The sequence below is a fragment of the Kogia breviceps genome, chromosome 6, assembly GCF_026419965.1.
Source record: "Kogia breviceps isolate mKogBre1 chromosome 6, mKogBre1 haplotype 1, whole genome shotgun sequence".
NCBI classification, from domain to species: domain Eukaryota; kingdom Metazoa; phylum Chordata; class Mammalia; order Artiodactyla; family Physeteridae; genus Kogia; species Kogia breviceps.
The window spans coordinates 96,628,292-96,653,870 of record NC_081315.1 but is presented as its reverse complement, the minus strand read 5'-3'; the positions used below and the strand labels follow the sequence as shown (position 1 = coordinate 96,653,870).

At 37.7% G+C, this 25,579-nt stretch overlaps 1 protein-coding gene across 4 annotated transcripts in view; it reads left to right on the top strand.

Annotated features, from left to right (window-relative positions):
- Positions 1-739: 739 nt before the first annotated feature.
- Positions 740-25,579, top strand: part of ZCCHC4 (zinc finger CCHC-type containing 4) — a 47,350-nt gene continuing 22,510 nt past the window's right edge. The window contains exons 1-5 of one of the 4 annotated variants that reach the window (XM_067036326.1): positions 740-902; positions 1,680-1,798; positions 2,538-2,620; positions 17,304-17,579; positions 18,090-18,170. In XM_067036326.1, the coding sequence (XP_066892427.1) occupies positions 776-902; positions 1,680-1,798; positions 2,538-2,620; positions 17,304-17,579; positions 18,090-18,170 (686 nt within the window). In that variant the 5' untranslated portion in view covers positions 740-775. The remainder of the gene's footprint in view (positions 903-1,679; positions 1,799-2,537; positions 2,621-17,303; positions 17,580-18,089; positions 18,171-25,579) is intronic. The other 3 variants (XM_067036327.1, XM_067036328.1, XM_067036329.1) reach the window with 3 other exon arrangements.

Below are 25,579 nucleotides of genomic sequence, written 5' to 3'. Positions count from 1 at the left end.
TCAAACTGTCTTAAGCAGACAGAGGAGTTTGTGATTCAGGTAACTGGAAACTTCAGGCATGGTTGGATCTAGGTGCTCACATGGTATCATCACACATTCCTACCTCCTAGTTTTGCTTTCTCCTTATTGTCTTCTTGCTGAGGCCGGTGCTCCTTAAGTGGTGGGAAACAGTACCACCAGACACGTGGTTGCCCCAGTGAAGAGTGCTTTTGTGATAGACTGTGTCATTGGCTCCAATTCTTCACCCCTTTCTGACCTATGCCCTTTGCCATGTAACTCTGCAATGTTTGACCACATGACTTGCTTGAGCCAAAAGGATGAGGTAGAAGTGACAGTGGCAGCTCTGAGCCTAGGCCTTAAGAACCTTGTCTGTTTCTCCTAGCTCTGTTGTGCTTCTGTCATTCCCATGAAAGGAATATGCCCAGGCTGGCCGGCTGGTTACAGCAGGAGGATGAGAGACACATGGAGCAGAGCTGAGTTACTCTTGCAAGGTGAACCTAGATCAGCCGGTCACTAGACACATGACTTAGCTCAGGTAAGATTAGAGAGCTGAACCCCTCAGATACATGACAAATCACTGAGATGACACATGGAACTCTTACGGCTTCTTTCTCAGACATTGCAGCAGAAGTTGGGTTTCGGGGCGTGACCTCTGCCCCAGGGGCTGAAGCTCCTCCTAGGCGCGCGGGGGCGCTCTGAGTCACGGCGGGTCACGGCGGCGCTCTTTCTCAGCCTCTTTGGTTCGGACTGAGGCTTTCGGGACGGCGGCGGGAAGATGGCGGCCCCCAGGGCGCGGCTCGGAACCGTAGAGGCAGAGGGGAGCTCGGGTCGCCAGGAGAACTCGGGAGTCGAGGTGGTGGTTTCCTCCGATCCTGCCCCGCCCGCCCCGCTGTGCCCTCACGGTGGGTCCGCGTCTGGGCTCAGCCTGGCTGTCGGGAGCCAAGGGGCGTGGGTGAGCCTGATTGTGCGTTGGGCTTTTAGGGCTCCCGGATTCAGATCTCCCTCTCTCTCTCTTCCACCGAGTGTGTTATATAGAAAACGCTCCTTCCTCGGGAAGTTGTGGTTTTCCACTTACTTAAGAAACCGTCATAGAAAGTCCCCACTGTTGTGGTTTTGGCTTTACGGCTGTTACATGTTTTTTGAAGGGACGAGGCAGAGGCTAGGCAAAAAGGATATGTTATTGAATAATTCCCGTTGCCAAGTACTTGAAGATTTCATTTGTTGTTTTACTGTCTTTTCCATTAAAGTTAAAAAAACGTTAGGGGGCACGATAGAATGAATTCTTGCTTAACTAGACCCAGTTTTTCTTGCAGAGAGAGTGTCCAACTCTAAAAGCTCAGATTTTCACTGAAAGGATAACCGAGCGGAGGTGGCAGAGTGCTCAGTTGTTTGGACTCCGTCTTTGTTGTTGTGTCAGGACGCAGGCCGTTCACCATGTGGACTGCAACTGTACTGACGATAGCATTTTCCTTCTGGAGAGACCAGTTTTCAAAATTAATTTCTTAAGTAGTCTTTGCCTGAATGTTGTGACTTTGGGGGAAAAAAATATTGAACAGAGTAGTGCATTTAATTGTGACAAATTGTGCATAAAACTGAAACAAATTTTATTTAAAGCCGATGAAAACTAGGAACTTGAGGTAGATGACTGTTTGACTTATTTTTTCCTATTCTGGAACTAGGACCCACTCTTCTGTTTGTAAAGGCGAACCAAGGGAAAGAAGAAACACGGAGGTTTTATGCCTGCTCAGCTTGTAGAGATAGAAAAGATTGTAATTTTTTTCAATGGGAAGATGAAAAGGTATATCAACTTTTTGGATTATATATATATATATATTTTTTTTTTTAAATTGTTGATGTCTGTGACATTTCATTAAGAATGTATGAGAGAAATCTCTTAAGAGATTAAGATACCATGTTTTTTGGTTTGAGAGACTGGAGTTTATATTTACTCTGAACTTACTCCGATTACTGATGTCTTAAACTACTGTCTCAAAGTCTGAGTTCCCTTTAAGGCTTTCTGAGGTGTTAGTATTGGTTTTGCCAATACAGATTTCTCCCTAAAGAGTGCAGGTCATGATCATTCCAGGAAGTGCTTTAGAAAAACACTTTTTGGGAAGCATTTGCATTGACCATCCCTTATTCTGCTACTGGATGACTGATGATGGCCCTTGGAGATACAGTTATGAGCTTGGAATTCTCTTGGACTCAGCTCCAATTAAAATTTCTGAAAGTTTTGACTAGAAAACTTTGAGCTTTGTTAGGTTTGTTGGAAAACAGTCTGTATGCCACTCTTCTGTAGACTTGTTAAGATCACTATCTGAATTAATCCCTCAGTGCTTTAATATGTTGATTATTGTTTCAAACTGCTCTAGAATTTTCCCAGGTTAATGTGTTGTGTTTTCCCGTGGAATGAATGCTTGTCTACAGCTTAGAGTTGCTCAAATTTCTGGCCTCTTGATGGCAGAATGCGATACCAGTTTTTCTAGGATAGTAGCAAGTTTGATGGTTTATTAAGTTTATTTTGTACTCTGTTTCAGTTGTCAGGAGCCAGACTTGCTGCCCGAGAAGCTCATAACCGAAGATGTCAGCCTCCTTTATCCCGTTCGCAGTGTGTGGAAAGGTACTGATGCCGTGTCATTTTCATTTATTATCCTATTGTTTTTTCCCTCTGTGCCTTTAAGTTTACTTTCAGTAATTAATTTCTTTTTATTGTGGTAAAATATATATATAAGATAACATTTGCCAATTCAGTGACAATTAATTACATTAATCGTGTTGTTCAACTATCGCCACTATCTGTTTCCAAACTTTTTCATCACCCCAAACAAATTCTGTCACCAGTAAGCAATAACTCCCCATTCCACCTCCCTCCCATCCCTGGTAACCTCTAATCTACTTTTTGCCTCTGTGATTTGACCATTCTGGGTACCTCAGATAAGCAGAATCATCAATATTTGTCCTTTTGTGTCTGGCTTATTTCACTTAGTGTCGTGTTTTCAAGGCTCATCCATGTTGTAGCATGTATCAGAACTTCATCCTTCTTATGGCTGAATGATATTCCTTTGTATCCATGTACCACATCTTTTTATTTTTATAAATTTATTTATTTATTCATTTATTTTTTGGCCACGTTGGGTCTTCGTTGCTGTGCGCGGGCTTTCTCTAGTTGCGGCAGACAGGTTCTAGGCGTGGGGGCTCAGTAGTTGTGGCTCGCAGGCTCTAGAGTGCAGGCTCAGTAGTTGTGGCACATGGGCTTAGTTGCTCTGTGGCGTATGGTATCTTCCCGGACCAGGGCTCGAACCTCTGTCCCCTGCATTGGCAGGCAGTTTCTTAACTACTGTGCCACCAGGGAAGTCCCTGTACCACATCTTGTTTATCCATTCATCCATCAGTGGACACTCAGGTGTTTCCACCTTTTGGCTATTGTGAATAATAATCAACACATGCTGGTGTATAGATACCTGTTTGAGCCCCTGTTTTCATTTCTTTTGCATATATACCTAGGAGTGGAACGACTGGATAATATGATAATACTATGCTACTTTTTTTTTTTTTTTTTTTTGCGGTACATGGGCCTGTCACTGTTGTGGCCTCTCCCGTTGCAGAGCACAGGCTCCGGTCGCACAGGCTCAGCTGCCATAGCTCATGGGCCTAGTGGCTCCGCGGCACGTGCGATCTTCCCGGACTGGGGCACGAATCCATGTCCCCTGCATTGGCAGGCGGACTCTCAATTACTGCGCCACCAGGGAAGCCCCTGCTTCATTTTTTGAGGAACTGCCAACCTGTTTTCTTCAGCGGCTGCACTGAAGAAATCCCCATCAGCAGTGAATGAGGGTTCCAATTTTTCTATGTCCTTGCCAACATATATTATCTTCTGTTTTTTTGATTATAGCCATCCTAGCAATTGTGAAGTGGTATGTCATTGTAGTTTTGATTTTCATTTCCCTCATTATTACTGACGTTGACCATCTTTTCATATGCTTTTTGGCCATTTGTATATCTTTTTGGAGAAATGGCTATTCAAGTCCTTTGTCCATTTTTAATGAGGTCAGTTGTCTTTTTGTAGTTGAGCTTCAGGAGTTCTTTATATGTTCTAGATATTACACTCTTATCATATGATTTGAAAATATTTTCTCTCATTCTGTAGATTGTCTTTTCACTTTCTCAATGATGTCCTTTGATAACAAGAGTTTTTAACTTTGATGAAGTCCAGCTTTCAATTTTTTTGTTGTTGTTGCTGTGCTTTTGGTATCATAGCTAAGAATCCATTGCCAAATCCAATCTCATGAAGATTTACTGTAATCTTCCTTTTTGAAATACTAAACCAAACAAAAAAAAAACTTTTAAAAGTTGTAAACATCTGTTTTTAAAAATCTTCATTTAAAAATTTTTTTTTAAGTTTTTTTTTTTTATGTGGACCATTTTTGAAGTCTTTATTGAATTTGTTACAATATTGCTTCTGTTTTATATTTTGGTTTTTTGGCTGTGAGGCATGTGGGATCTTAGCTCCCTGACCAGGGATTGAACCTGCACCCCCTGCATTGGAAGATGAAGTCTTAACCACTGGACTGCCAGGGAAGTCCCTAAAAATCTGCATTTTTAAATTGTTTTATTGGGTGAACTGGAATTGAGTCATAGATTTAATTTTTTGGCAAACTTGTGAAAAGAATTCATCCCTCTCCTTTGTTAATAGGCGTTGTGTTCTGTGTGCTGGGAGAGACTTCTTAAGAAGCCTCTGTCTGGGTTGCTGATGACAAATAGGTTTTCACTCTCATGATAACTACTGCTGGTTACCTGGGCTGCTGTGTTTAGAAGGATTCTGAGGTCATATCTAGGCTAAGTGTAAAGGAATACTGGGATCTGTTAAAAATGTCTTCTTGAGCTTCTTAGTAGCTTTTAAAGTCCTGTGATAGGGGGTGCTTTTCTTGAGATAACTTGATTGCCCCTTAACTGCAATACTTAATCAGTGATTAAGTCTACTTAATTTATGGGAATTAAATCAACAACAAAAAATGTTGAAAAAGGAATTAATGTAAATTGAGCACCACTGAGCTAGGCACTATGCGAGGTGTTTTCCATGATACATTGTTTAAATTCTGCCAAGATGGTTTACTTAGATGAGAAAATTGAGGCCTTGGAGAAGTAAAGTAACTTCATCAACTTCATACTATTAGAATGAATGAGCAGTGACTCAAATTTATGTCTCCCAGATTCTAAAAAGGTATTTTTAAGCATATAAGCAGATAGTAATTAATATGTGATGTGTAGTGATTTAATTTAAGGAGATATAAGGATATAAAACAATTATATAGAGATATATTATTATGAGATTTATTATAATGAGATAGAATATCGAAGATGCAGAAAGTAGAAAAATATCACTAATAGTTTCTCCCTTTGAACCCATCACCTTGGTCATTTTATAGTCTTCCTTCTGGCCTTTTTTCCCATGCAGAGGTTTGTTGTACAAGATTGTGGTCATAATAGGGACATAGTTTTGTTCTCTGCCATATCACTTTTAGCTGATAAGCATGTACTTCATATTATTACATAAGGATATTGGTGATGCAGTTGCACTCTATAAGAAAATTTAGATGATCTTCTTTCCTTGCGTAATAAGATTTTAGTCTGGAGCTAAACCACTGTGCAAGTCTTTGTACTGCCAGAGTATGGTTTTTGATACTGAAGAATTTTCGAAATTCACATTTCATGTTAATTAGAATTTAAAAACACTGGCTAGACTATGGAATATTAAAGAATTTTCAAAAGGTTATTTCTTGGGGGCCATAATTTCATCTGTTATTTAGTGCTGATTCTTGAAAGCATGTCTTAATAAAGCCATTTTCAACATCCTAAATCATCTGTGACCCAAAACCTCAGATTTGTTGCGCAAGCTTCCATCCATTCCGTCCATCCACTCATTTTTTCACTATCTGTTGAGGGTTCAAAAAGAACTTAAAATGCTAGTAATGGAGTTTAGATATATTTAAACATAATACAGTGCAAAAGAAGATTATTTTGTGTTGACAGTATTCATAGAAAAGATTGAGTACTCTGGAAGGTTAGAAGCTTTACAGCTAACTTGTGCCTTAGCTGATCAATTCAGTTTAAGGATATAGTATTCGAACAGGTTTTGGAGGATGGGTAAAAGTTTTTGCTTTTGAAATGTAGTATTGATTTCACTGGATCACTTTATAATTGATGCTCTTATGCTTTCTTACGTGCTTTCGACAAGAGTGAAAAGTTTGAAATCAGTCATTTCTCAAAATTAAAAATTTTGCCTTTTTAAAACCAAAGGCTTACTAAATTACCTCTTCTATGTTATTAATTACTTACTCTCTTAGTTTGTCTTCAGCTTGAGACTGGCAGATTATTCTTGTGTGTAAATGGATGTAAGGATGACGTACTGTTACTTGAGATAATAATTGTTTTCTAATTTAACTTTATACAACTCATGTTATCTATTAAATAACTACTATATTTGAAAGTGTTAAAATGCATTAAAACATTATACCTATTCTATAAAGCAAACTTATCTGTTACTGTGACATAACAATAGCTTTTCATTGACTGATTTAGTTTTGAAATTATTAGAAAGGAATAATGGTAGCTATTGAGATAAATTGACCTTTTTTACTTGATTTTTATTATGGAACTGGCAGTGCTGCACAGACTTCTAGGTTCTACCGAATAGGATTTGATATTCATTTTTCTAATTTCAACCATGCTTTATATTTCATATGTGTTCAGTTGACAGATTTACATTTTGTGCCTGAGACTTGACTTTCCTTATAGTTTTTAGCTGCCTGTTATGCCCTGAAATGTGTTATTCTATTATGTAGTATGTTGACATCTTTATCGTGACTGCTGAAGTGCTAGGGAAGATATATTTTAATGCTAAAATCAGCATTAATTTATGTGCATCTTGATAGTTTTGTTTAGTTGATATTTCATTCGGTTATATTTTTTTCAGAGCTCATTTAAACTCAGATTTTCAAGGTCTGCTATTAGGGAAATGCCATAAACATAATTTGTCTACTCCCAGAAAGTCAAATGGAACATCAAATGGAGATCAATAAAAATGACATTTCAAAATGCTAGCCTGCAGTTTGTGAGTCATGCTGAGCCATGCAGCAGAATGAATTTCTTCTCCGCGCCCCCACCCCCCGGGTATGTGTAGTAAGTACAAGTGAGGAAGGAGCACTGAGTAATCCTTAGTTCCTGAGAGTCTCAAGTTCTTCCTACCAAACTTAAGAAAAACCCCTTGTGTCTGAATGTTACATTTAAAGCCATACAGTTGAATGATAATGATATAGTTTTAAATAGAAATATGCACAGGACATCAGTTGATCTTTTGTCAAGAGAAGGTTAATAAACTAGCAATGAAAGCTTTCTGAAGGACAGTTTTGACCAGGCACAAAATACATCAGTGGAGGTTCATTTAACATTGTTCTTTTTTTCCTTCATTTAAAAATAATTAAACTTAGTGCCTTAAGATAGTCCCATGTAGTGAGTGAATTGCCACACTAGCCTCACTTTGAACTTTCATCTCTTCCTGGTGATTTGGCAGCTTCTGCTGCCTTCAGTTGGCTTCACTTGGTGTGTGATAGGCAGTGCTTTTGACCATATTTGAGTAGCAGAAGCTGGCACAGTATCATCTATTTGGGGAGCTTCCTTTCTCCTTTTTCCTATAAAGCCCTTGATTGCTTTCATCATTAATTCAATGACAAGTATTTACTTCTCTAATATCAAAAGTGTGCTTCTGCTCCATTTCTCTGTTTTGGTCTCTGAGTGCATATACAATAACTTTGTGTTTTGGGACTGAGTCATAGGATAATGGCAGTGACACTCCACCTACAGTCTGGCTGATGGCAGTTATAAATCATGTCTCAATATCCTAGATGCTAAAATGTGAAAATGTTTGCATCTTAGAAGTGATTGGATTTTGCTTTGTGATCCAATCTGACAGGCTTTCTTTTTTAAAAAAAATTTTATTTATTTGTTTTATTTTTGGCTGCGTTGGGTCTTTGTTGCTGTGCATGGGCTTTTCTCTAATTGTGGCGAGCAGGGACTACTGCTGCTACCTCGTTGAGGAGTGGGCGTCTCATTGTGGTGGCTTCTCTCATTGCGGAGTGCCGACTCTAGATGTGCAGGCTTCAGTAGTTGTGGCACACGGGCTCAGTAATTGTGGCTCGCAGGCTCTAGAGCTCAGGCTCAGTAGTTGGGGCTCATGGGCTTAGTTGCTCCACGGCATGTGGGGTCTTCCCGGACCAGGGCTCAAACCTGTGTCCCCTGCATTGGCAGGTGGATTCCTAACCACTGTGCCACCAGGGAAGTCCCCAGGCTTTCTTTAATGGGTGGGTTTAGCCCGTTTTCATAGTGGATATGACATATATGCTTGGTCTTAGATTTGTTATATTATTTTTATACTTCCTGTTTTTATTGCTTCTTTTTATGCTCTTTCACTCTATGGTCTGTGTTTGTTTTTCTTTTTTAAATGTGTGTTTCTTCTGTATTTTTGTTTTAATGGTTGCCTTTGTAACTTTTTTTTTAATGTATATTTTTATTTTTGGCTGTGTTGGGTCTTCATTTCTGTGCGAGGGCTTTCTCTAGTTGTGGCAAGTGGAGGCCACTCTTCATCGTGGTGCACGGGCCTCTCACTATCGCAGCCTCTCTTGTTGCTGAGCACAGGCTCCAGACGCGCAGGCTCAGTAGTTGTGGCTCAGCTATACAGTAGGACTTTGTTGTTTCTGTTTTGTATATAGTAGTATGTATCTGCTAGTCCCAAACTTCTAATTTATCTCTCGCCACCCACCTTCCCCCTGTGGTAACCATAAGTTTGTTTTTTATGTCTGTGTAACTCCTTTATTCTTGAATGGCACGGTACTTAAGTATAAAATTATTTGGGTGTATGTTTTACTTGGGGACTTTGCAGGATTGCTTCATGTCCTCCAGATCAGTGCTTCTTAAATGATCTATGTTAAAGGGTCAGTCTTTTGCTCGTTTGATGTTTTTATTTTTATTTCTAGTCCACTGGGATCAGATACTTCTGTAAATATAATAGAAATAAATAACTAGAAAATAAAATGAAAAAAAGAGAAGACATGCAAAATACAAGGCCACATTTTTTATTATTAGATTGAACAGACCTAAAAGTACTCTGTCTAATTGCTATAAAAGTTTCTGAGCACGTACTCTGGATGTCTGTCTTTGTCTCATCAGGAACTGGAAACATTTGGCGGCCAGCTCCAGTGCATGGCCCTCTTTGCGGAGCACTGTTCTAGAGTACAGTAGGTACTGTAGATATCTGGGGCCAGTTTGATTTTGACCACCCAGCAGTTGACTTGATCTTTTTCCTGCATGCTTAAAAGGAAGTAAATATTTTGAGATCTTGCATTTCTGAAAATACCTTTATGCTAATACTTGATTTATAACCTATACAGATGATAGAATTCTAGGTTGGGAATATCTTTCCTTCAGGGTTTGGAAGGCAGTGCTCCATTGTCTTCTGTCTTCATTATAGCTGTTGAGAAGTTCAAGTTCAACAGGTTCATTCTTGATCTCTTATGTGTGACCTGTGTGACCTCTGTCAGTTGTTTAGAATCTTTTTATTCCTAGGGATGTCACATGTCATGATGATCTATCTGATGTAAGTGTGTTTTATTTTATTTTGCTTGGTGTTAGGTAAATCCTTTCAAACTGGAAACTCATGTTCTTGAGTTCTGAGAAATTTCCCAGATTATGTCCCTATTGCCAAAGAATGAAAAACCAAGTCTCACATGATTTTAGGGCTGAGTACAACCCAGTTCTTGCTTAGTGATCTTCTGGAGTTGTCTTTGTTTTCTTTGAATTTAACTCTTCCCTTTCCTTTAAAGCACTTCTTAATAACTTTTATTTAGGAAAATTTCAAGCATACACAAGAGCAAAGAGAACAGTATACTAAGAACCTCCTGCACCCACACCCAGCTTCATCAGTCATCAGTACGAGGCTAATTTTGTTTCCCCTGTACCCTCTACCCCGACCTCCAATCTGGACATTATATAGTTCTACCTGGAAACACTTCTCTATGTATCTTAAGAGATAAAGCCTTTTAAAAAAACCATGATCACGATACTATTAAAATACCTAAAACATAAACTTTTTTTTTTTGGCGGTACACGGGCCTCTCACTGTTGTGGCCTCTCTCTCCCGTTGTGGAGCACAGGCTCCGGACACGCACGCTCAGCAGCCATGCCTCATGGGCCTAGCCGCTCCGCGGCATGTGGGATCTTCCCGGACTGGGGCACGAACCCCTGTCCCATGCATCGGCAGGCGGACTCTCAACCACTGCACCACCAGGGAAGCCCAACAATTTTTTAATATTACGTAGCATGCAGTTAGTGTTCAGCGTTTCTCTGGTTACCTCATAAATGCCAGTTTATAATTGGTCTGTTCAAATCAGGATCCATAGAAGCTTAACACATGGCAGTTGGTTGATATCTTGAATCTTTTATTCATTGAAGAAACAGAGTCATTTGTCTGATAGAAATTTCCATATTCTGAATTTCGTTGATTGCATCCTATAGTGTCAGCTAACATTTATTCTATCCCCTGTATTTCTTGGAAAGTAGAGGCATCCCCAGAATCAAGTTCAGTTTTAGGAGCAACACTCTTTTGTAAGTTGTGTGGTCTGTTTACTTTTATATCACATCAAAAGGCAGATAATGTCTGGCTGTTCACTTAGTGTGTTATAAGATTGGTTGTGTGTTCAGGTCATATAGGTATAGGCCAGCCAATACCATCCATTATAAAGTTCTATGTCACTGTTTCTTCTAATGATTTCAGCAGTAATTGATGATCATTGCCTAGAGTTATAAGGGTTTACAAATTCCTGTCATCGCTCATGCATTTATTAGCTGCGATTCTTTAAAGAAGGACTTTGTTTCATCATCTGTTGACTTAACTGTGTTACAGTTCATCTGGGAAGTCAAGATAAATGTTTAATTCTTCCCCTCTTATTGTTTGTTTTCAGAATAATGATTCAGTACCCCAGCAACTTACAAAGTTGACTTATCAGGGTCATTGTTCTTTTATTTTTAATATCATTATGAAAACATGTATTTTTAAAATTTAGTTTACTTTTAGTTAATTGAAATTATTCTTCTTGGTATAGCACTTTTTGAATTTGATTTCATTTTTTCAATATTATAGAAGTTATAGGTAGGGTACCCATATAATTTTAATCCAAACCAGAATACTTTTTTTTTTTTTTTTTGTGATACGCGGGCCTCTCACTGTTGTGGCCTTTCCCGTTGCGGAGCACAGGCTCCAGACGCGCAGGCTCAGTGGCCATGGCTCACGGGCCCAGCCGCTCCGCGGCATGTGGGATCCTCCCAGACCGGGGCACGAACCCGTGTCCCCTGCATCGGCAGGCGGATTCTCAACTACCGCGCCACCAGGGAAGCCCCAGAATACTTTCTGAGAGTAAAAGGGGGCACTAACTAAATGGAACTCCAGGACAGCAGAAGTAAACTGGGACTGTCCTGGGCAAACAGGGGTGTATGGGCACCCTGGAGGAATGTGGGTTGGTAGGGGAAAATTAACATTTTTCCCCCAATTTTTCAGCTTTACTGAAGTACAATAATTTATGTACAATAAGTTGCACATATTTAAAATTACAGTTTGATTAGTTTTGACGTGAAACCATCTACTCATGAAACCATCACCACAATTAAGAATATGAACATATATAGGACTCCCAAAAGTTTCCTCCTCTGCCATTGTCCTATATTCCTCCATCCCCAAATGCCACAGATAACCACTGCTCTGCTTTCTGTCACTATAGATTAGTTTGCATTTTCTAGAATTTTATATAAAGGAATTCTACAGTATATAGTATTTTTTGAGGGGATGTGTGTCTAGCTTCTTTTACTTAGCATCAATATTTTTGATGTTCATCCATGTTTAAGTGTTTGTAAAATTAGTTTATTCCTTTTTATTCCTGAATAATACTGTGTTGTATGGATATATTTTCACCTGTTTGTAGACATTCAGGTTGCCTCCAGTTATTGCCTATTACAAATAAAGCTGCTACAAACATTTGTGTATAAGGGTTTGTGTGGACTCATGTTTTTATTTCTCTTAGGTAAATACCTAGGAGTAGCATGGCTGGATCATATGATAAATGTGTTTAACCTTACCAAACTGTTTTCCAAAGTAGCGGCATCATTTTACATTCCCACTAGCAGTTTATGAGGTTCCAGTTTCTCCCCATTCTACACAACACTTATTATTATTTTTAAAATTATAGTCATCATATTAAGTGTGATGTAGTATCACATTGTGGTTTTGATTTGCATTTCCTTTGATTGCTAATGATGTTGAAAATCTTTCCATGTGCTTATTGGCTATTTGTATATCTTCTTTGGAGAAATGTCTGTTCACTTCCATTTTTTCGTTGGTCTAATTCTTTTTATTGTTGAGTTGTAAGTATTCTTATGTATTGTGGATGCAGTTCCTTTACCAGATACACGATTTGCAAACATTTTCTTGTTCTTGGGTTGTCTTTCCACTTTCTTGGTGGTATCCCTTGCAATACAAAAGTTTTTAATTTTGATTAAGTCCAATTTATTTTTTTTGTTGTTGCTTACGATAAGGGTGTCTTTTGAAGAAAAGTTTAAAATTTTGATTGCCAATTTATTGGGGGTTTTTTAATACTTTGTGCTTTTTAAGTCCTATTTAAGAAATCTTTGCCAAATCCAATCATTATTTTCTCTTATGTTTTCTTCTAGAAGTTTTATAGTTTTAGCTCTTATATTTAGGTCTATGATCCATTTTGGCTTAGTTTTTCTTTTTCTTTTTTCTTTTTTTCTTTTTGGCTGTGCTGAGTGGCATGTGGAATCTTAGTTCTCTGACCAGGGATTGAACCCATGCCCCCTGCACTGGAAGCATGGAGTCTTAACCAGTGGACCGGGAGGGAAGTCCTTTCTTAGTTTTAAAATATGATATGAAATAGGGTCAGGCTTTTGAACATTTTAAAATCAGTTTTTCAGTATCTGCAAAACATCCTGCTGAGATTTTAATTGAAATTGTGTTGAACTTATAGATAAAATTGGAAAGAATTGACATCTTAATAATACTGAGTTTTATAATCCATAGCCATGGTATATCTCTCCAGTTACTAAGTCATCTTTAATTTTTCTCTATGACATTTTGTAATTTTCAGGGCACTGGGGTTATATGTCTCTTGTCAGATTTATTCCTAAATATTTTATATTTTTAATGCTATTTTAAATTGTTATATTTCAAATTTCAGTTTCTGATTGTTTATTGCTAGTCTGTAACAATAGAGTTGATTTTGTATATTATCTTTTATACTTGATAAGCTTACTTATTTAACAGCTTTTTTGAAGATTTTCTTAGGACTTTCTATATACATGATCATGTCTGTGAGTAAAGAAGTTTTAATGTTTCCTTTCTAATCTGTGCCTTTTATTTCTTGTCTTATCAAAGTGTCTAGAATCCCTGGTCAGTGCTGAGGAGAAATGGTAAACGTAGACATCCTTGCTTTATTCCAGTCTCAGGAAGAATGCATTCAGTCTTTCATCAGTGGTGTTAGCTGTAAGTTTTTTTTAGATGCCCTTTATCAGGTTATGGAAGTCCCCTTCTATTCCTAGTTTTCTGAGATTCTTTATCACAAATGGATGTTTGATTTTTGTCAAGGGCTTTGTTCTGCATCTAATGAGATCATTTTTTTTTTTTTAGATTTTTAGTATGGTGCATTGCACTGATTGAATTCAAGCATTAAAGCAACCTTGCATATCTGGGGTCAACTACACTTGGTCATGATGTATTACCATCTTTATATATGTGTTTTTGACTGACTAAAGTTTTGTTAATAATTTTGAGTTTGTGTTCATGAAGTATATTGGTGTTTAGTTTTCTTATAATTTTTTTCTGGTTTTGGTATTAGAGTAATGTTGGCCTAATGAAATGAAGTGGGAATTATACCCTCCTTTCTGTTTTTTGGAAGAATTTGTACAGAATTGCTATTGTTCCACTGTTTTCTAATTTCCAGTGAGAAATCTGGTATCATTCTTATCTTTGTTCTTCTGTGTCTTTTTTCCCTCTGGTTTCTTTTAAGATTTTTCTCTTTATCAGCTGATCTTCAAATAATTTTATTATAATGTATCTTATAGTTTTCTTCATTTCTTATGCATGGGGTTCACTGAGCTTCTTTGATCTTTGAATGTAATTTTAGAAAATTTTAACCATTATTTCTTCAAAAATTTTTCTGCCCCCTCCCTCCTTTCAGAGGTCCATTTTCATGTATTTAGGCCCTTTGGTGTTTCATTTTGGATAGTTTCTAAGGCTGTGCCTTCTAGTACACCAGTGTTGTTTTTTTTTTCCTGTAGTGTCTGAACTGCTGTTAGTCACATCAAGGGTATTTTTCATTTCAGACAATTAAAAAATCTTTATAGGTTTGATTTGGGTCTTTTTATATTTTCCATGGCTTTCCTTAGGCTCATACTTTCCTCTACCTTCTTGAACATATGGAATATAGTTATAATAAAATGGCTTGAATGTCTTTGCTTACTGATTATATTATCTCTGTCATTTCTGAGTTGGTTTGAATTGATTGATTTTTTTTTTTCTCTAATCATGGGTCATGTTTTCTTGTTTCTTTGCATACCTGGTTATATTTGATTCAGTGCTGGCAGTGTGATTTTTACCTTGTTGTATACTGGATATTTTTTATTCCTTTACCTATTTTTGAGCTTTGTTTTAAGATACAGTTAAGTTACTTGGCTAATCTTTGATACTCTTGAGCAGGAGTTGGCCAACGACAGTCTGCAGGCCAAATCTGGCCATGCCTGTTCATTTCTGTTCGGGTTTGTGGTTGCTTTTGTGCTGCAGCGATAGAATAGTCGTGACAGAGAGAATGGATGGCCTACCAAGCTCAAAATATTTACTGTCTGATCCTTTATAGTCCCTTGCTTTTGAAGGCTTATCTTTAAGCCTTTTGGAGGACCAGAGCAGCCTTGGGGTAGGGCTGATTTCTTCCTACTCCTGAGGCTGTATGTCCTGAGCACCCTACCTGATGCTTGTGGATTCAGAGGTTTCTCACTCTGGGCCCTGGGTGATGGTTCTACCTGCTCATTTCCAGCAGTCCTCTCTCTCTTGGTAGGTAGTCTTTTCATGCACCTGCTAATCAGTGCTCAGCATAGACTGGAGGGGAATCTCAGCAGGCTTTGGAGCACTATCTCAGTGTCTGCTGTCTGCCTTCCGTGTACTCCATGTGTACCATCCAGGGCTCTGCCTTGTGGATCCAGCTGCCTTGGCCTCCACGATTTCTCAACTCTACCTCATCAACTTGTTGTGCTATGTTTGGGGCCTCCATCCTGTGCAGCCAGCTCTCCACAGGCAGGAAGCTGAGCAGCTGTACTGCTCACTCATCTCTTCCCTTCTCTTGGCGTTCACTGTTTGGGCTGCCAGTTGTCCAATATCTTTTTTTCCTACATTTTTCCTTTATCCAATATCTTAAAACTGTGGTTTCATATATTTATCAATTTTTTGAGGGCCAGGATGGTAAATCTGGTCTCTGTTGCTTTTTCGTGGCTGAATGTGGAAGTCTTCAACAATGAACAGCTACTAATGAATGGTAATAGTAGTAAATTCAGTGTGTCTGTTGCCAAGGAGTGTGCTGATTCCTTCCACTTGCATCTCATGTCTTAGGGGCCCTTTTCTCTACTGACACTCTTACTTTGAATTACTATTAAAGTTTCTTCTAATATCATGCTCCTTTTTCTTTCCAGTCATAGATAAAGCTGTCAAAAGAACAGTTATCATAGAAATAGATTTCCAGATTTAAATTACCAGCATGATGAGCTTATTTCTTGCTATCACCATTCAGAATATCTATTTCTCACTGCCTTGGGTGCTTTGAGTGAAACTGTACTTATATACAGAAAGTTTTCATACCCACTTTGATTCTATGTTAAGTTCACAGTTTTTACAGTACAGTTCAGAGTTCAGTTCAACTGAAATCATATGACTGTTCTCAAACTCTAAGAATCCTTTAGTGCACTATTTGACATGCTTAGATCTAGACATTTCTGACCCTCTATGAGCCATGATAATCTTACTTATTTTTCTTTCGTTTTCTTACTCTACTTTCTTTTTTTAAATTTTAAAAAATTTATTTATTTATTTATTTTTGGCTGCTTTGGGTCTTCATTGTTGTGCGTGGGCTTTCTCTAGTTGTGGTGAGCGGGGGCTACTCTTCGTTATGGCGCGCGGGCTACTCTTCGTTGTGGCGTACGGGCTTCTCATCGCGGTGGCTTCTCTTGTTGCGAAGCAGGGACTCTAGGCACAAGGGCTTCAGTAGCTGTGGCACACGGGCTCAGTAGTTGTGGCTCATGGGCTCTAGAGCACAGGCTCATTAGTTGGGGCACATGGGCTTGGTTGCTCCACGGCATGTGGGATCTTCCTGGACCAGGGCTCGAACCCACGTCCCCTGCGTTGGCAGGCAGATTCTTAACCACACACCAGGGAAGTCCCATCTTACTGTGATTTCTTAGCTGGATTGCATATACAAAATCAGCAGTTTAAAAAATGTCCTGTGATTGTCTTCTCTCTTTAATCATCAGTAATAAAATGAAAAGAGAGGGGAAAAAAACCCCAAAGTAGTGACTTTGAAATCAGATATAAAGTTGACTTGAAAGGGATCAAATAGGCTATCTGGTATTGTATTTTTTAAGGCTTTGATTATTGTTTTGCTGCTTTGGGGGTGAGCTTCTCAGAACTGCCTCCATCAGTACTGCTAAGAATAGAGGAACTTTATGGGAACATTTTTTTCTTTTAGGAGGTAATTTTTCTTGCTAAGTATGCCATAAGAAATTGAAGAATGATCTTAATTTCTCATTTGAAAATGACTGTCTTACTGAGCCAGACTGTTTAACACCTCCAAGTTAGAACACATGGATTTGTCAATAAATTTAAAGGTGATAGTAGTCTCCATTACTACTAAGTTGTTTGAATAATGTATTATATTCACATTTTAAATGGATATTGATCTTCAGCCAGTGACTAAATTGGAGCATCTCAATTTTTAAGAAATCGCTGATTCTTTTCCACTTTGTAGGTATACAGCCAGACATAAATCCTAGTCAACATTCCACAGATTGTTTTGTACCTTTGCTTCTTCATGCAGTACTCTTTAGGAAGTAATAATACTTTTTGCATGTTAAACCTGGCGAAAATCGATTGGCCTTAAAGCAACAAACTTAAAATGTATTCCTTTGTGTTTTGTTGTGTCTTGAAGGTACTTGAAGTTTATTGAGTTGCCCTTGTCTCAGAGAAAGTTTTGTCAAAGATGTCAGCAGTTGCTGTTGCCAGATGATGAGGAAAAGCATCACAAGCATCAGATAGTGGGTGATATTTCTATCACCCAGTTAAAAAGGCCCAGTCAACTCCTTTATCCATTGGAAAACAAGAAGACAAATGCCCAGTATTTGTTTGCTGATAGGAGCTGTCTGTTCTTGGTGGACCTACTCTCTACCCTTGGGTTCAGAAGAGTACTGTGTGTTGGGACACCAAGGTATGTTATATGGTATTTTAAACATTCTCCCATCACCACTATTTAAACTGTAAGAAAATTTATTAAGTAGTTATTTATTGGGTTGGCCAAAAAGTTCGTTCAGGTTTTTCCGTAAGATATGGAACTTTTTGTCCAACCCAATACTATGTGCAGGTTCCAGCATGAAGCTTCAAGTATACAAAGGAAGTATAAAGCATGGTCCCTCTCTGAGGAGTTTGTAATCTTTATTCCATTTGAGAGAAATCTTTATAGATTTCTGATATATGACAGGAGATTCTTTCTGATTTGATTCTTAAGTTATTTATTATTTTAGAGTTTTCTGTTTCAGATGAGATCCATCCACTGTTTTAAAAATATTTGTGAAATTTAAACCTTGCTTATACTTGCCAAATTTTCTTTAGTGTTTCACTGAAATATTAGAAATATCAGGAGAACATTGATGGGTTTTTTTGTTTGCTTGTTATCTATGGCATTTGTAATTTATTAAATTTGTTTCACTAATTGCTTTAGGTTGCATGAGCTGATCAGGTTGAAAGCATCAGGTGACAAGAAGTCTAACATTAAAAGCCTTTTATTGGATATTGATTTTCGGTAGGTTTACAAAGTATAATATTTATTATCCTTCATTGTGTTCTGTTTCTTTTTAATGTTTTTGCCTTATTAATCCTATTACAGTCCTTTACTTAACATTTAGAAGTAGTGATTGGTTATAAGGTATCATTTTAGTCATATAGACTCAACATGTAATCTTCCATATTTCAAACAGGGAGGTGGTAGATTTCTCCTTTTGCTAGTGTGCTTCCTAAATTTTCTCTGTGAATATGTCTAGTTGTCTTTGGCTTATAATTTAGAGATACATTTCAATTGAGTGAAATTTCTTCTGATATACTTATTTTTCAAGGGTAATTCCAAATTTCCTCCAGAATTTTGTTTCATCATGATGTTTTAAGTGTGATAAGACATGTATTTTAATATTTTTACTGGATGATGTGCATACTGTCTTTCACTGGACATGACCTGAAGTGAAGGGAGCGCTAACTAAGAAATAGAAAAGTTCCGAGGCAGAGGATAAGCAAATAGATAAGCTTTGTGGGAGAGGGTCAGATTTAAATGGCACCTGATGTGTTGGAACAAACAGATGAGACAGTGGACCACATCTTGAGTCCTCTCTCTCGTGGTAATTGAGAAGATACAGACGTTTGATTTACAACACAGGATGGCAGTCTTCAGACTCTCTGATTCTGTAAACTTGAAGTACTCTTCCTAGTTTCTGTAATTGTTTGATTTCCAGGAGTTCATGGTGAGTATGTAAGACATTGTGTTCTTAGTATATTTTACTTGTTCTTGAGTGTATTGAAGGAATCGGGCTTTGAGTTTCTTTTTATTTAATCTGATAGAGTCTATTTGGCCAATATTCCAGCATTTGCTGGATTCTCTCTAGTATTATTACTCAGGTTCTCTATGAAATTACATATGCTTTTTCTCCCTAAAAACAGGCAGACAGATTTTTAAAGTGTAGAAAGTCACAATTAAAAGTACAGCTTTTGTTATTTATTTTTCTTTAGATTTCCAAGTCAACTTTAGGTTATCTAATATAAGCACGTATGTCTCTCAGAAATAACCCACACTTTCTGTAACCCTCATCCCTTATTAACAGGACTAGCACAGACTTTACAAATACCTGCTTGATGTGAGTAATCCTCGGGAAAGTGGAATTCCATAAGTGATAATATGGACTTCTTCTTAAACTCAAATTCTTTTTTTAAATTGAGGTATAATTCTCTTAGAATTTACCATTTTAAAGTGTGTATTTCAGCAGTTTTTGGTATATTCATTAGGTTTTGCAGCCATCACCCATGATTCCAGAACATTTTTAATCACACTAGAAAGAAACTCCTTACTTCCCCTAATAACCATTAATCTGCTTTCTGTCTCCATGGATTTGTCTATTCTGGATGTTTTATATAATTGGAATCATACAATGTGTGACTTTTATGTCTGGCCTCTTTCACTTTAGCATAATGTTTTCAAAATTCCTCCACGTCATAGCCTATAACTGTACTTCCTTTTATGGCTGTATAATATCCCATTGTATGAATATCTCAATTTCTTTTTTAACTACCATGTTTCTTTCCTAAAGTATTATTGTTAAATTATTATAAATGTATTATTTTAAAGGTAGAAATTTAACTTTTGAGGTCTTATAATAACAATATTAACAATAACTAGTATTTAGTGAATACTTGTCACGTGTCAAACCCTATTCTAAATCCTTTGATCCTCACAATAGCCCTATAGGGTAGATTCTATTAACATTCTCCATTTCCTCAGAATAGAAAACTGAGGTACAAAGAAATTAAATAACTTGACCAAAGTCACAGTTTATAAATGTCCAGCTCAGGATTCAAACCTAGTCAGTCTGGCCCCCAAAATTAAATTATCCTCTGGAAATAACTTCGCTTTTTGAAGTGTATATAAGCCTTTCTTATATAGCCTATATTTCTCTCTTGTCATCCTTTTAGCTTTCCCTTTTTCCACCTATCCCCCTTTGTTCCACAACAGTTTTCAAATGCGTTAATAACTGGTTTCCATGTTATTCATGTATTTAGAGTCAGGCATTCATATTAGTCAGGAATCTTTCTTTCATTAGAGTCCCAGAAATCCATTTCTGTCACTGCAAATGTATTGGCTCACACTGCTGGAGTCTAGGGTATAACAGGCTTCAGTCCAATTGAGATCCTGGGTCTCACATAATATTTTAGAGCTCTGTCTTTCTCGCTCTACCTCTCATTCTGTGTTTCTCTCTGTACTGGCCTTATCCTGCAGACAGCTTCCTTCATTCTGCCAAGGACTTTGGTGGGCAGCAGCTTTAAACATACATAGTCTCAGCTGAACTGCCCAGTAGAAAAAGAATCTTTCCCGAGAGCTCCAGCAGCAAAATTCCAGTGAGTACTCTGCCTACCTTGCCTGGGGTTACATAGCCATTCCAGAACCATCACTGTGGCCTGGCAGGTAGGGTGCTATGGAGTGGGTTCTCCATAGGAAATAGGTGTTTGACTGAAACAAGGGGAGATATAGGTGCTGGAAAGACAAAAAAAAAAGATGTCCACAACTGAATTATTCAAGTCAATATATGTCAGTTGTCAGCAGCACATACGTTTTCATCTCACTTGGGTATTGTATTAATTTGCTAGGGCTGCCATAACAAAATACCACAGACTGGGTGGGTTAAACAATAGAAATTTATTTTCCCACAGTTTTGGAGGCTAGAAGTCGAAGATCAGGGTGTCAGTAGGTTTGGTTTCTTCTTTTTTTTTTTTTTTAATTTAGTTTATTATTTATTTATTTATTTTTGGCTGTGTTGGGTCTTCGTTGCTGTGCGCAGACTTTCTCTAGTTATGGAGAGCAGGGGCTACTCTTCATTGTGGTGCGTGGGCTTCTCATTGCGGTGGCTTCACTTGTTGCAGAGCACGGGCTCTAGGCATGCAGGCTTCAGTAGTTGTGGCACACAGCCTCAGTAGTTGTGGCTCGTGAACTCTAGAGCACAGGCTCAGTAGTTGTGGTGCATGGGCTTATTTGCTCCATGGCATGTGGGATCTTCCCAGACCAGGGCTCGAACCCATGTCCTCTGCATTGGCAGGTGGATTGTTAACCACTGCGCCACCAGGGAAGTCCCAGGTTTGGTTTCTTCTGAGATCTCTCTTCTTGGCTTGCGGATAGCTGCCTTCTAACTGTGTCATCACATGGTCTTTCCTGTGTGTGTGCACATCCCTGGTATCTCTTTATGTGTCCAGATTTCCTCTTCTTATAAAGACACCGGTCATACACATTGGGGCCCACCCTAATGACCTCCTTTTAACTTAGTCACCTCTTAGTACACCTGAAACTAACATAACATTGTACATCAATCATATTTCAATTTAAAAAATTTTTAAAAGGATAGATGCTTAAAAATTAATTTAATTACCTCTTTAAGGGCCCTCTCTCCAAATATAGTTACCTTTTGAGAGACTGAGGGATCAGTGCTTCAGCATATGAATTAGTTGGGGGGACACAACCGAGGCCATAACAGGTATATACCTAGGAGTAGATTGCTTGGTCACGTGGTAATTCTATGTTTAACTTCTTGAGGGACTCCCAAACTGTTTTCCAAGGTGACTGCACTGTTTTACTTTCCCAACAGCAATGTATGAGAGTTCCAGTTTCTCCACATCTTTGTCAACACCTGTTATTGTCTGTCTTCTTGAAATAGTGTCTAATTGTGGTTTGTTTTGCATTTTATTGGTGGCTAATGTTGTTGAGCATCTTTTCATGTGCTTATGGCCAATTGTTTATCTTTTTGGAGAAATGTCTATTCAGTCCTTTGCCCTTTTTTTTTTTTTTTTTTTTTTTTTTTGCGGTACGCGGGCCTCTCACTGTTGTGGCCTCTCCCGTTGCGGAACACAGGCTCTGGATGCGCAGGCTCAGCGGCCATGGCTCATGGGCCCAGCCGCTCCACGGCATGTGGGATCTTCCCGGACCCGGGCACGAACCCGTGTCCCCTGCATCGGCAGGCGGACTCTCAACCACTGCGCCACCAGGGAAGCCCATGTTTTTTCACTTTTGATGGAGTCTAATCATTCTGTTTTCTTTGGTTGCTTGTGTTTTAGGTGTCATACCAAGAAACTATTGCCTAATCCAAAGTCATGAATATTTACACTTGTTTTCTTCTAAGAGTTTTAAATTTTAGCTCTTACATTTAGGTCATTGATTTATTTTGAGTAATTTTTATATATGGCGTGAGGTAGGGGTCTAGCTTTATTCTTTGCATGTGGATATCCAGTTTCCTTGGTACCATTTGTTAAAGTGATTATTCTTTTCCCATTGAATGGTCTTGGAACCTTATTGAAAACCAAATGACCATAAATGTATGGATTTATTTGTAGACTCTAAATTCTATTCCATTGATCTATGTCTGTCCTTATGCCAGTCCCAAGCAATCTTGATTATTGTTGCTTTGTAGTGAGTTTTGAAATTGGAAAGTGTGAGTCTTTCAACTTAATTCTCTTTCAAGGTTGTTTTGGCTATTGTGGGTTCCTTGCACTTCTATATGAATTTTAGAATTACCTTGTCAGTTTCTACAAAAAAGCCAACTGGCCTTTTTATAGGGATTGCATTGAATTTATAGATCAATTTGAGGAGTATTTTCATCTTAATATTAAGTGTTCTGGTTCATGAATATGAGATGTCTTTCCATTTATTTAGATATTCTTTAAGTTCTTTAAACAATATTTTGTAGTTTTCAGTGTGCAGGACTTGTACTTCTTTTGTTAAATTTTTTCCTAAACACATTATTCTTTTTGTTGCTATTGTAAATAAATTGTTTTTTAAAATTTTATAATCTATTGTTCATTGCTACTTCCCTGTTTACTTGTTTTTCAAAAAATTGTAGTAAAGTACACATAGTAAATATAAAATTTACCATTTTTTAAGTGTATAGTTAAGTAGTGTTAAGTAAGTGAAGGACATTCATATCGTTGTACACATTCTCCAGAACTCTTTGCATCTTACCTGATATACTTTTAATTTGAAAGATTTATATGGCCCTTTAACTCTTTTACCTTAAATGCCATGCCTTGTAGTTTTACCTTTCTTGAGCCTGTAATTCAAATCCCCTGGTCAGGATAGGGAGTAGGGAATGTGGATAAAGTTGTTTTATAACCTATGGAATACACAGATGCTTTTTTTCTTTGTGTCTATAAACCCCTGTGTGTGTGTTGCAGACAAAAGCTGAAGGTATAGTACTGTGGTATCCTAGCATAGCTTCTTTGATAGCTACTCTGTTTCTGAGTCAGTTCTGTAAAAGGTCAACATTGGGTGCTAAGGTAGAGCTGGTTTATTGACATATGTTTGTAGCCAGAATGAACTCAGCCTGTTGCCTGTATTTACACAATGATAGAGTGTGGGGTTGGTTCAGATTTCTCACAAGGACCTCAGTTAAATCAGGGAAACATTCCTTTGTGGTATAAAGTGGTACTGAATAGTTCCTTCTGGCACTTTGACTTTGGCTTGTTGTTGCCCTATGTAAGGTCTGTGCAAGGCTGCAGAGAACTGCCTCAACTCCAGGACTGTATGTAGATGTGTGGTAAATGTCCTTTTCTGGGGGTCTAAGATATGAAGTTAACATTTGCTAAGATGGATTTCTATATGCTCTAATTTTAGCATGAAAGATATGAAACTCTGTTTGGCAAACTATCATCCAAATAAAGTTGTATCAAAAAATGTATTTCTTAGGCTCATTTCATGAACTAGTTTTATTCAGCTCTTGATTACATTTCCTTTGTGTAGAACATGTTTCATACTTGGTAACTGACTGATTTAAAGAGAATGAATGGCCAAATTAAATGAATGTCCTTTTGAGCAGTTTTCAAGTGCATGCATTTCTGATTGGTTTTGTTTGCCTTATTCAATAGAGAGAATAATTCTTTGTGGCCAATTTCATTCTAAGAGGGTGATGTTGAGTGATTTTTCATAATTTAAAATATGAATAATTATGCTTCCTTGTTTGTGTTTGATGGAAACTTAGAGCTGAAATCTTGGCTTTTTTCTCTCTCTGGCTCTGCCCACTGCTGCCCACAACATTTTGGATGAGTGTGCTATGCTGAATTTTATGTAAATAAATTTTTTTTTTAATTTTAAAAAATGACTATTGCATCATGAAGCAATGAAAATAAATGGAGGTGGGTAGAAATATATTTAAAAAGAGATTGTATTTTCCCTTGCTCACACAAAGCAATGCAAGAGCGAAGAACTCTCAAATGATGGTTGATCCACCGCTGTACTAGTATTAATATATATGTGTAAATTAAGTAACTGGTATAGCTATATTATCAGCCATTTGGGATTTGGTTAAAGAGGAAGACATTTGTTTATTAATGGTAATTTACATTGTCCCACAGTGTTTTGGATGTTCCTTGGGTTACAGTATATAGTTTAAATATTTTTCAGTTATTCAAACCTTCTGTTTATTTCTTCAGTGCAAATTTGTTTTATGAAATCAGCAGATGTACTAACAGTATCTTAAGTGATATTAAGGGTTATTGTACTGAGAATGACGAACAGCTGTTCTTCCATCTCGACAGAATAACAGGAAATGGATTTAGATTACAGGAGGAGATATTTTGATTGGGCATAAACATAATTCCCTAACATTAGAGTCACTGAGACATACATTTTTATAGCTGGTATTTATTAAAATAATGATACCTGACATTTCAGGGTATGCTTTGTAGCTGGCATTGTATTTAGCACTTTATATACATTAGCTTATTTATTCTTACCAAGTCCTATGAGGTATTATAGAAACTATTTTCCTATTTTGTAGATGAAGAAATGGGGGCTCAGATAGGTTAAATAACTTACTAAGATTACACAGCTAATAAGTGAGAGACCCAGAGTTTGAAACCAGACCACCCGACTGTACAGCTGTACTCTTAGCCTAAGTGTAATAGGAAGAGGATAAACTAGGCTTGTCCATTGTATTAAATACTCAGCATGGTTGGTGATCAGTTATAGACGGTCATGAATAACTGCGAGTAGAAGTAGAGGCAAAGAAGCGCCGCTATCGTGATTTGATTAAAGAAGCTGTGAAAGTAAGGATGTGTCCCTGATTTTTTCTCAGTCTTTCCACTAGGTTATGAATTCTGTAGAATGATGGTGTGGTTCATATGTGAATTGTTTATGACAAAACTGTGGAAGTTCAGAATCCTACTGAGGTAAAAGACGTTCCTATATTATACAAAAAAACCTCAGAAATCAGCAAGAAAGATATTAAGGCCCATAGACATAAATGGGAAAAACAGAGCTAGGCAGTACAAATTAAATTAAGGAATAAAGAAAACTCAGTTTTGTAAGAACTCAAATAAATGCAAATTTAAGCCATAATGAGGTATGAATTTTGCCTAGTAAATTTATAAAATGTTAATACCCAAAGCTGGTACTCTCATTCATTACTGACTGCA